The sequence below is a fragment of the Hippocampus comes genome, unplaced genomic scaffold, assembly GCF_001891065.2.
Source record: "Hippocampus comes isolate QL1 unplaced genomic scaffold, H_comes_QL1_v1.1 scaffold122, whole genome shotgun sequence".
Classification (NCBI taxonomy): Eukaryota; Metazoa; Chordata; class Actinopteri; order Syngnathiformes; family Syngnathidae; genus Hippocampus; species Hippocampus comes.
In genome coordinates this window covers 4,546,774-4,559,067 of record NW_017842059.1, presented here as the reverse complement: position 1 = coordinate 4,559,067, position 12,294 = coordinate 4,546,774, and the positions used below count along the sequence as shown (strand labels likewise).

The 12,294-nt window shown below is 41.3% G+C and overlaps 1 protein-coding gene across 1 annotated transcript in view; it reads left to right on the top strand.

The window, feature by feature from the left end:
• Window positions 1-2,318: 2,318 nt before the first annotated feature.
• arcn1b (archain 1b) overlaps window positions 2,319-12,294 on the top strand; it is a 19,951-nt gene continuing 9,975 nt past the window's right edge. The window contains exons 1-6 of the mRNA XM_019861438.1: window positions 2,319-2,465; window positions 3,244-3,507; window positions 8,033-8,212; window positions 10,398-10,603; window positions 10,725-10,886; window positions 11,401-11,566. Coding sequence (XP_019716997.1) covers window positions 2,463-2,465; window positions 3,244-3,507; window positions 8,033-8,212; window positions 10,398-10,603; window positions 10,725-10,886; window positions 11,401-11,566 — 981 coding nt within the window. The 5' untranslated portion in view covers window positions 2,319-2,462. The remainder of the gene's footprint in view (window positions 2,466-3,243; window positions 3,508-8,032; window positions 8,213-10,397; window positions 10,604-10,724; window positions 10,887-11,400; window positions 11,567-12,294) is intronic.

The window sequence follows — 12,294 nt, the reverse complement described above, 5'->3', positions numbered from 1 at the left end:
ATGTTTCAAGGGTAAATGTTTGAAAACTATGCATTAAATACGAACATTACATCAACAGCTGTGTACTCCCGGTTTATTCAAAAAAAATAAATGGATCAAAATATGGTGTAGTCATATGGCATCATGAATACAGCATATCACAAAATATATAAATATATAAAAATATAAATAAAGTATTTTTTCCAATCTCACACTACAAAGATTAATTTACTGGTAAGTATTGATGTGGCTTGACATCCTCTTCCCAAGACCATGCATGTGTAATCTACTATCAATTTGACGAAAGAATCTAACACACGTCATCATTAGTTCTACCAACAGTTAACATTAGCATTACTACACTTTGTGACAAATGTTTTAATCCTAAAGTTACCATGCTACAACCAGTAAATTATACCATAACCAATACTGTTTCATAATATTTTTCATAGCGATTAGCCTATAGATCTAATGACCAATTTGCCTCGTAATCGTGCCTCCCGTCATATCTCGCTCTCGTTTTTCTGTGCATACGTCACAGGTGAGTTTAGTGGTACGCCCTTCGGACGATTCATACGAAAAATCAGACTGGCATTCCCATTTCTTAAATGTCGTAATTAGTAGACCTTTGTGAGTTTTTTTCGCCACCATCTCAAACTTTCATCCGCGCGATTCCTCATTTTGCGGACTAAAATAGCAACGCGCATGCGCACATAATGTTAACTGTTCCGTCCCCGCCAACACTCAAAACAAAATAAAACGAAAGTAAATTAGAAAAAACACACTCACACTCCACACCACAAACACACATACAGACACAGTGAAATTGCGTTGATCACACAGGAGAGACTTGATCGCATACAATTAACTCCTGTGCGGTGACTTTTATGGTTAAACGATTTTTCGGTACCGTCAAAATGACGCCACAGAAACGACACGCTACCGGTAACGATCGTTACCGTGAAATCCTCAGGCCTGCCATAGTTTTTGTTGTTGTTGTTTTTGTTTTGACTGAGAAATTTCCTTCGTCCCAAAAACGCACATTATTTGGAACTGTGCGGAATTATGCGTCTTGGACGCGGGATGCAGAGGTAACGAGATGGCTGTATTTTATTTTATTTTTAAGATATTTTTGTGTGAAAATGAGACTAATAGGATGATTGGGGTGCAGTGTACATTAACACAAAAAATACATTACTAACATGTACAAAGACACACAAATGGTTGTTTTTTTTTTTTTTTTCTCTCGTCTACACCCCTCAGATACACTTGGGACCTGTCCTAGATCTACCGGTCGATCAGGATTGACGTAATGGGCACCGCTGAGTTAAAAGGTGTGGGGTGGTCTCTGCAGGTCAGGGATGAGATGCTGCCCATGTGGAGTAATTCAAGTATCTTGGGGTATCATTCATGAGTGAAGAAAGAATGGACCAGGAGATCACAGAATTGATCTGTCGTGGTAAAGAAGGAGGTGAGGTGAAAAGGCAAAGCTTATCAGTTGATCTATGTTTCTACCCTCACAAGTTCTGGATCGTGAAAGACCAAGATCACAGATATAAGCGGTGGGAACGAGTTTTCCAAGGTGTGCAGGTTGTCCTAAATAGATACAGTAAGTGAAAAGCCTGGTCATCTTGGAGGGCCTCAGAGTCAAGCCACTGCTCATCCGCATCAAGACGGGCCAGGCTTGGGCATCTCAGTAGGATGCCTCCCTGGTGAGGTGTTCCAGGCACGTCCCACTGAGAGGAGGGCTCAGGGGTGAAGAAGCCGGCAATACTGATTCTGAAGGCCCTGGACAGTTTGGATTGACCTCGCAAATAAAGGCAGAAATCTGATTTTTAAAATTCAATATCCACATGCAATGGAAGTAGTGTAGCCAAGAGTGGTGCTACAAATCAAAGAAAATAGGCTGTTTGGAATAAGTAAATTCAATTTCATGAAACAAATCAAATTTAGATTTTAAATTTAGGTGTTTCTGATACACTAGTGGAGTATGGGGTGAACTGTACGTATCACTGACACAACTCCACACACTCCAAACTAATGTCTAATCAGTGGCAACTTCAGCAGGGCTCAGGAAGTGAAACTTGCATCTTTCCAACCAACAGACATTTCCATTTTGTTGTTGTAAAAACTGGCAGAAAATTCCAAAAATTAACAGATTAAGAGCCTTCAGAAGAGGTGATTTGAAGTTTGTTATTCTCACCCCAAAAAGAAATGTAATAACCTTAGTTGTTTGTCATTGTAAGAATCACCCGAGTACGAATACACACGTCACAGTTTTGCAGTGTGGGTTGGTCTAGCGCTGTACTTCCGGTGGAGACGTGGCTCTGCACTGCTGCCATATTGACGCCAGGCAAGCTAACCACCATACATCTTCAAGCGAGCTGTACCGTCTTACCTTGCCTATTCGGAGTAATTAAAAGAACTCAAGCAAAAACGACAAAGAAGCTGAAGGTCGCCATTCTATAGAAAGAGAAACAAAAATGGTAAGTAAGAATCGTCAGATCCATAAAGTTAAATACGTTTCGTTGGGCCTTGGCTTCAAAACATAGGCTAAGCAGGTCGCTGGCTAATTCGAGACAACAGTTGGGGATCTGAAAGCGAAATTATACAATACATTTCGGAGTGATTTTCGTTGAGCTGTCATTTTTGACGCAAATTTAATTTCAGTCATTGAAACGGAGTGTTGTGACTGAAAGGGCGACACAGTTGTGTTCAGGCTGTGCTGACGTGAACTAGCTCCATTCTGTCTTTAGCAGGAGGCATGCTAACGTTGCCTGTTGCCAGTGTGCAGGTTCCTCTCCAAAAGCTTTTCAAGATAACGCCACAGTAATTTCGAGTCCACAACACAGACTTTCATTGTCTTGTGAAAGTGTTTTATTTGTATTTATCGCGGTTTGCTACTTTACCGTTGAGCCATCAAAGACCTCTATAAAATCGAATCTGTCGAATGGTTGTTCAAAGTGGATTTTTGGCCGTTTGTAAAACTACTCATACAGACATTTCCTGATGTAGGAAATAACAGCTGGTATGTTCATTCCTCTCTGATTTGAATGCTTATTTACCCATAGAACTTATCATTTGTCTCAATTATTTATATTATTTATTGCTGTTTAAGATCTTTATAAGTTCTGACAGTCTGTCAGCACAGTGTTGTGTGTTTCATACAGTATGACTCACTGTGTCAAAATTTCATCTGTGCTGTATGTTGCACATGTTGCGCATTTGACAATAAAGTTGTACTTGACTTGACTTGATCTTCAGGTGCTGTTGGCAGCGGCGGTGTGCACCAAGGCTGGCAAGGCCATCGTGTCGCGGCAGTTTGTCGAAATGACGCGGACACGAATTGAAGGTCTGCTTGCTGCATTTCCAAAACTGATGAACACAGGGAAGCAACATACCTTTGTGGAAACGGACAGTGTCCGTTATGTGTACCAGCCGCTGGAGAAGCTGTACATGGTCCTCATCACCACCAAGAACAGCAACATCCTCGAGGACCTTGAAACACTCAGACTCTTCTCTCGTGTGGTAAGCCTTGTGTTGTGAGAGTGATTACATTAACTGTGGCGTTCCGTGCCCCCATCAATTTTAAAAGTTCTGGACTATACTGGCTGTTCTCACCTAGTATAGTATATGGCTATCCAGAGAGGTTGGTGAGACGTCACTTTTAACTGGGGCTGAACAATTAATCAAATTCATATGAAGTTGTGAACTTGATATCCCCAAATAGTAGAATGCAATTCTCAAATTGCAAAGGCTGCAGTTTAGGGGGAAAAGACTCGGCTTCATTTCAGTCGGTTGATATGTATGTGTATTTTATTTATTTATTTACTTATTCATTCATATAGTGTTGAGATAAGTTCAGCGGTTCATTGTTTTGTGAAACATGAAAGTTGACGTGCTAAAGTCACAGATTCTTCTGCTTTATTGTTGTAATCTGAATTATGACTTCCTGATTTAGCTTAATGCTCTACTTATTTGGGAGCGTTTTTTAGGGGTGTCCCGATCTGATATCACCCTAAAAACATATCAGTCTACATCCAAAATCTCCAATATTAGCACTCGTACTACATGTCCATTCCAGACTCCCCTCTTTTAGTCTTATGTCCAGCAGCTGAAGTAAACTTGAATTGTTATTTTGCATATCAAAAGTGTATAATTAGTTTTTATTGACTTTATTAGGGTTATTTTCCAGGGCCCTTTAATTCAGTTTGTACTAATTTTTAATGTCTATTTATAAATAGGTATACATTTTATCATACCAGGCTGCCGGGTGGTCGATTGGTTAGCGAGTCGGTCTCACAGTGCAGAGGTGCAGGGTTTGATTCTGGCTCCGGTCTCCCTGTGTTTGCATGTTCTCCCCATGTCTGCGTGGGTTTTCTCCGGGTACTCTGATTTCCTCCCAAATTCCCAAAACACACATGGCAGGCTGATTGAACACTCCAAATTGTCCCTAGGTGTGAGTGTAAGCGCGAATGGTTGTTCGTCTATGTGTGCCCTGCGATTGGCTGGCAACCAGTTCAGGGTGTCCCCCGCCTACTGCCCGAAGACAGCTGGGATAGGCTCCAGCATTCCCCGTGACCCTTGTTAAGATAAGCGGATCAGAAAATGGATGGATGGATGGATGGATTGCCTCATACCTACTGTTGTCACTTGATCAAGTCATCAAAGCGGCTGTCATTGCTGCTGATGTCAAATTGGCTTGCTATCGGTATTGGACAGTAATCTCAGCTGCATCATGTATGTTTTGAGTGACAGCAGATGCACAGTAGCCTATATATTTTTGCATAAACATAGATGTCACTCTAAATAGGAGGCATAAAAATGTTTGACAGAAATGTATTTTAAAAAAAAAAAGAAATCTGCTTTATTGTAATTTTCCGCAAGTTTCTCGTCCAGATCTCAAAAGTAAAAATTGAAACGCGGGACTGTCTTGTGAAAACAATCACGAGTGATTGTATGTATTCAATACACTATACCCATCCATCTATTTTCTGAACCGCTTATCCTCAATATTATACTTGAAATCTTATTTGGCAACTCAGCCCCGCTAACGCAAGCCACAATATGCCATTTCCGGTCCTTTTTAGCTGTTTGTCGCACTATTTTGTATAATTTTCTCTCCAGGCATCTCTTAAATTAAACTGCTATTTTGCTGTTCAGAGTTGGATAGGCACCACTTTGTCTTGCCAGCCATCTGTGAAATGTGTACCAAGCACTCAATAATGGAAACATTCGCCGGTTAGTTTAGCCATTAACATGATATCCCAGTCTTTTGTTCATTTCTCCTCGTAATCCCTTTGTGAGAACGATACTTTAAAGAAGTGTGGCATATTCGCCCTCAGCTAGCTACTGTGGTGTAGTACCGATCTTGCCTCGATCTGCAGCCCAAGAGACCTAAGAGCGTCACGTCACGCGTGTCCAGCCCATTGAACGTCTCCACCAATTCAGTTCTTGGAAAAACATACAAATATCCGATTATTATTTTTGCAATTTATTCTGTTTTGATGAAGCACAAAGTGCAGATTTAGACTCGCAAGCAGTGATGTGAAACCGGTTCTTTTGAGCCTTGTGTAGTTTGATGGGGTTTGGAATACCCAGAGTGCCTTGATTTGCCCCCCCCCCCACCCTTTTTTTTTTCATAAATATATTTTGTGGGTTTGTTGTTGTTTAATTCGAAAGTATCTATTATGTTCATTAACTGTTTTAATGTTGCACCATACGTTTGTCATGTATAATGCACCCACCATTGTTATTTATGCCTTTTTTTTTTTTTTTTGCACTTTACTCAAAGCAGATTCAACAAAATATAACTGTGACAAAATCATTTGAAATACGTTCTCAAGAGTTTGCACGCACATTGAGCAGAGATGGCATCTGTTTATGGTTTCATTGGAAGAAAATGTGCTTCTGTATGTCACCAATGCAAAGCTAAAATCACAAGTTATTAGAGAAAAAAAAAGATCAGTGATAAAAAGAATGTATTTCTGGCTACAGTGAGAAGAAAACAGATCAAGTGGGTGCACGCATACAGATTGTTCTGAACCAAAACTTTTAAAACATGAGACACTCCACACATGACAAGGGGAAAAAAATGGCAAGTAAATGGCAAGTGTGTTCTAACTGCTGTTATAGTGTGTGGTCTACTCAAGATAACACACACACACACACACACACACACACACGCACACACACACACACACACACACACACACAGATAATTGTGAACAATCGCGAATCTCCTCCCTCAAACCAGATGTCTGTCATGGTGTTAAGACTGACCTGTGAGATACAGCATGGTGCCTCAGGGCATTCAGACTGTTGGGGAAAAATATATATATAATAATAATAATATGTTGTTGGAATATAACCAGAAGCAAGGCTAACTGTTAGCTTATATGGCAGTTGTCCGGGACCCAATGAATTAGGATTTCGTGTCAGATATTGCTTTTATTCTATCCTATAACGTATTTTCACGACCATACGGCGCACCGCATCAAGTCGGTTTCTGTATTTAACACATACATGCACGCACTGCATCATTGGACGCAGGCATGGTAAAACGTACACTAGCTGAAACCCTCCACAAAAAACCAGAAGAGGATTGCCTTAGTCCAGTGTTTTTCAAACCCTGTGCCGCAGCACACTGGTGTGCCAGGAGACATTGTTAGGTGTGCCGCGGGAAAATATCCAATTTGTATGCCTCTGCGGTCTTTCGCCCAGAAAGTAATCATGTAGTACCATCCCATACCGCTAGGGAGCAGCAACAGCTAGCCAATTGCCTTGTGTTTCGACGAGAGAGAAGTGAATTTGTGACGCATGAATGCAGGACGACGGTGAAACAATAAATATGAAAGATGATTAAATACTGTTTTCTTTGTGTTCATTTGATTCCAATTCAAGCTGTTATAACGTCATTCTTCAATGTTAAAAACGGTTATAGTAACAATATAACAAGTTAATTGTTAAAATAGGCGGGTCACATTTTCAACTAGTGGAGCGAGATTTTTTTCAATGAAAAGTGTGCCTTGGCTCAAAAAAGTTTGAAAAACACTGCGCTAGAGTATGTTTTTAAAAAGGTAGCACGAACAAAACTGAATTTGGTGGTACTTTATTGAAGTATTTAACACTGTACTCACATTATTTTTGAATCAATCCTTATCCACAAATCCATCAAAGTCCTCAACTGTGTCTGAAATGAACAGCTGGGCAAGTTCTCCATTGAAAATGCTGCGCCACAGTAGTCCTTGCGCGGGATGGATAATTGGCGGCGTTTCCTCAAATGAAAGGAACAAGACAGACTTTGAAAATGTTGGATTTTCATTTTTTCTGCAAGCATTTTTGCCCACAGTCGTATGGTGACTGTAGTGAGTGACGCTTGTCCCGGCTGTTCTGTGACCGTGAATCCATTACTCGGGTTGGTCTTCCAAATTGGGCCACCCCGCCTTGTTTCCGCGGAAACTCAGCTTTGTCTTCTTGACTTGGCGAAGCTCGTTCTCCTGCTTCCTCCACTTGCGAACCATGCATTTGTTCCTCTTAAATTCTCTTGCGGCTGCTCGATTGACATGTTCCTCCGCGTAACTGATTGCTTGAAGTTTGAACTTCGTAGGCGTGTCTGTTCATAGGTGCCATTTTCGGGGGTCCGAAGTCGTTTAGCTCAATGCACGTGCCGGCATTATACCAACCTACTGGTGAGCTTGCCTTTGAATGTGCCTTTAGCGTCCTCTTTCACTCCCATCCTTCCTCTTTAACGTCCGGATGCTGTCCTCTGTTACGTCTGCCTTTCCTCTATATAAGCAGCGTGGCCGCTTATCATCGGGCAGTCAAGCAGGAGTTCTCATCGAAGTCACACAGCAACAGTCACAGATTTTGGAATTCGGTCCATAGATTAGGCGCCCCACATTACTAGGCGCCCCGTACATTTTGGAGAAAATGTAAGACTTTCAAGTGCACCCTATGGTTGTGAAAATACGGTGCTTAAATTATACCAGCCAAGAAACCTTTGCCGTTGTCTGAGAAACTGATGTCAAGTATCCCCTTTATGCCTCTCCAGATCCCAGAATACTGCCGTGTGCTGGAGGAGAGTGAAATATCAGAGCACTGTTTTGACCTGATCTTTGCCTTTGATGAGATTGTGGCTCTCGGCTACAGAGAGAATGTCAACCTGGCTCAAATCCGCACTTTCACAGAGATGGACTCCCATGAGGAAAAGGTTTTCCGTGCTGTCAGAGAGGTGAGTTCATCAAAGTGATTCTGGGCCTTTTCCGGCTGGGTTTATACTCCGTTTTCCAGGTGTCCAACATGACAACCGTTTGTCTGTGCGCCATAGCAAATGACAAATACTCAGCACCGTGCTACAGTTGGAGGATGAACTATGCGGACCCTTTGTAATTTCTTAAGTTTCTGCATAAATTCATGATACAATGTCATTTGATATGATCTAAATCACAAGATTAATCCGTCTGCTTAAACTGTCACACAAACCATATATTTTCTTATATTTATTGAAAATAACATTCACAGCACACGGAGGAAAAAAATAAATGAACATCTCAGCTACAGATTCTCCAAGTGTCAGGTGTGAACTAACAAGAGTCCAATCAATGAGAGGAGATTGAACGTCAGTACTGTTTCCATTGACAACACCAAGGAGGAAGCCATTGTCTTAAAAAATATATTGCTGTACATTTGAAATTTGCTCAAAGGTGTTTGGATCATCCACAGTAGCGCTGGCAAAATCTTCTGTGGACAAAGTGGAATTGTTTGGCATAGTGATCAGAAATCTGAACTGCGACTGTTTTGTAAAGAGAAACGGTTCAAAATCAATCCCGGTCCTTCTGCATGTCTGATCTGGAACCACAGGAAACGTTTGGTTGATGTTAATGATACCAAACGAATCAAGACCAGTTAGCTAATCCAATGGTTCATTTAGGTTTTCCCTCTGTGAATCTCCATAAAAAAATATGACACTGTTTGTTGGTATTAAGCAAACTCTGCGTATGCTTGTTTTTATTTTTATATGTATGTATATATGTGTGTATTTCCAGTATGTGTATATAAATGTGAGTGTGTTGTGCTTTGTAAACTGCAAAGAAAGAAAATCATTTTCTCAAGGAACTCAGTATTGGCCAGTATAAGTGAAACCCCTGCCAAATTGTTAATTGCAATTACCTTTCAACTTCATAATGATCTTGAAAATATACACATGATAATCAGTCTACCAAAACTGTGGTCCAGTGATCCCTCACTTATCACGGTTAATGGGGACCGGGACCACCCGCGAAAACCTAAGAGAAGAGAAAAGAAGTAGGGTTTGCCCCCGCCCCCCAAGGGATTTTTGTGTAAGGGTTTGTGGGTAACAGCATGTTTAAAATATGTAAACAGTATTTATACTTTACATATTTGAGACAAAGACTATAGCAGTACACATATTTACTTAAATCTTTAATTATAAAACCTTATACAGTAATTAACATTGAGCAGCATTGACAGCTCTGACAGTGTAGCCTCCATTAGCCTCCGGCTAGCTGCTGGCCAGCTATCCGGAGGCTTCTGATGTGTTTATGATTAGACAATTAAGGAGGGGAAGAGGCATGTGCTGCTTTTTTCTTGTACAAGCCCAATCACCCCCCACCCCCCTCTCTCTCTCTGTCTCTGTTTCTGTCTCTCTCTCTCTCTCTCTCTCTCTCACTCTCTCTCACACCTCCCCCAGCCACGAGCACATGCACACACTACAACCCGTATTAAACACAACACGATCTAGGCAACCACGTGATGACACATTGATCAAAGAGTAACCCGCGTGATAAGACACAAGGGAGATTGCTGGGCGGGGCTGCGAAGATGCACAGCCAATCAACATGGCTATGCATCATGGGATAGATCCACTCGTGCTGTCATTGGTCGACGTCGCGCTGGGAACCAATCAAGCTCCAGCCATGTATAAAACTCTGAGTCATTCGCATTTTTTTCTGAATACAGTATTTTGGAAAAGAAAAAAAAACTTGATGCACGAGGCCGCTATAATCGAACCGTGAAATTAGCGAGGATCACTATATTGCTATTGTACATTGATTCGTATTTTTTTCAGAAACTTTGAGTTGCCATTACATTTATGACTTACCCCCTAAGCGCCTGTTTAGCTGCTTATAGTCTGAGAGAGAGAGAGAGAGAGAGATCCCCCCCCGCTCTTCTGTCTCTTAAACCCTTACCACTTACTGTATATTTAATTATGAACAGACATTTTCAATAACAAGTGCATTTATATTTGTTGCAGCCAATGCGCACTCATTGACTGCTTTGTAATTGTGTAAAGTTTGCAAGAGCTGTTCTGCCAAGTCAAATTCCTGCGTCTGCGAATAAAAGTGTTTCTGACTGCAATTTCCCAATCTTTATACTGACATTTCATCAACTCGCAGACTCAGGAAAGAGAAGCCAAGGCTGAGATGAGAAGAAAGGCCAAGGAGCTGCAGCAGGCGAGAAGGGATGCCGAGCGTTCTGGCAAGAAGGGACCCGCTTTTGGTGGCTTTGGCAGTGGTGGCATGACCAGCATCTCCTCAGGATCGATCATCACAGAATCCATCGTAGAGCCTGAAAAGCCCAAGATCACACCAACTCCAGTCAGGTACACAAAATCAGAAATCCACACTTGCAGTCGCTGTTCTTCTCTTTTTTGTTCCGCCGCTGGTCTTTTAAGTCGTCAGGCTTGTTTGTTTGGCAAACCGTTTCTCTCCCCCCCTTTCCAGACCAAGTGGACCAAGTAAGGCCCTGAAGCTGGGGGCGAAGGGGAAAGAGGTGGACAACTTTGTTGACAAGTTGAAGTCAGAGGGCGAAACTATCATGCCTTCCTCTGGGAAGAGAGGCTCAGATGTTTCTAAAGCTCTTCCACCACCAGTGAATGTCGAGAGGTTGGGACTCATCTTGGTCGATTTAAACAAACAAGCAAGGAAAACAAACACATATTCTTTTAAACAAAATTCCAGTGAGTGCTTTTTGAAGATGAGCAGGCTTTTAGGGTCCTTATTACACCACAGGATTTAAGACGTATAAAGTGAACTCGGTTTCAGCAATTGCCTGACCTTTGAGTGAAGGCATTTTGAAGACTGCCTCCAAATGGGTGATAACCTCACTAAATCTGCGCATACACTTCCAATTCCTCTGGTCTATTCTGCTTTGGTTTAAGGCTCAGTGTAGGTATGACCACAGAGAATCAATCCCAAGTCAAGTTTAGTTTGTTTACTTTAGGCCACTTTAGATATCGGTGCTATTTCTGAACAATGGCTTATTGCAGAAAGACATAAAAAAGTAGCTTGTCATTCATGTTTACACAGCAACTGTTGCTTTTAGTTCCAAAATGTATTTGCCGTCTCCATGTCACGGTCCCAACACAACACTTCTCTGATTTGGCTTGCCCTCTACCAGTGTACATCTTCGTGTTGAAGAGAAGATCTCGCTCACTTGCGGTCGTGACGGCGGGCTGCAGAACATGGAGGTGCTGGGCATGGTGACGCTCCGAGTCACAGACGACAAGAACGGACGCATCCGCCTAGTTCTCATCAACAATGACAGCAAAGGATTACAACTGCAAGTAGGTTGTTTTGCAAAATCCAGGCACACACTTGAAACCATTCGTTGTCATAGAGGAAGAACTCATGCTAAACTGGATTCAAAGTTGATTTGTACTTACTAGTCGAAACTGTATTAGGTTTTTGACATATCTAACACTTGATTTTCTTTTTTTTTTTTTATGTTTTTGAATTGCAAAATTATAAAACATCCGTACTATACCGTAATGCCTTAGATTCAATTCAATGGCAGGCATTTTTGACCGTTTGACTAATTTAGGAAGGCCAACAGAAAATTGAGTTCTGTCGCTATATGAGCTCTAACCCCCTCCTTTCATCAGGGAAAAAAAGTATGTTTCTACCTTTTATCATTCTTTAGTAATCAGCAGTTGAACATTGCTAAGTTTATGAGAAAAATAACTTTTTTGTGAAAGGATGCATTTCAAGCAGAACTTGCACTTTGATGCAATTATTTTTAGTCACCATTTCACTTAGAGGGCCGTTATGACTGAAACCATATAAAGAAGTAAGGAAAAACTGTTGATTCAACTATTGTTTAAATTACTATCATATGAGGGCTTTGGTAACAAGAAAATGCATAGAATACAGTCAAACCTCGGTTTTCGTCCATAATCCATTCCAGAAGGCTGTTCGAAAACCGAAATTGTTCGAAAACCGAAACCACGCTCTTTTTAAAATAAAAATGTTTACTGAACACGTCTGCTCACAATGGAAAGCAACACGAGGAAGC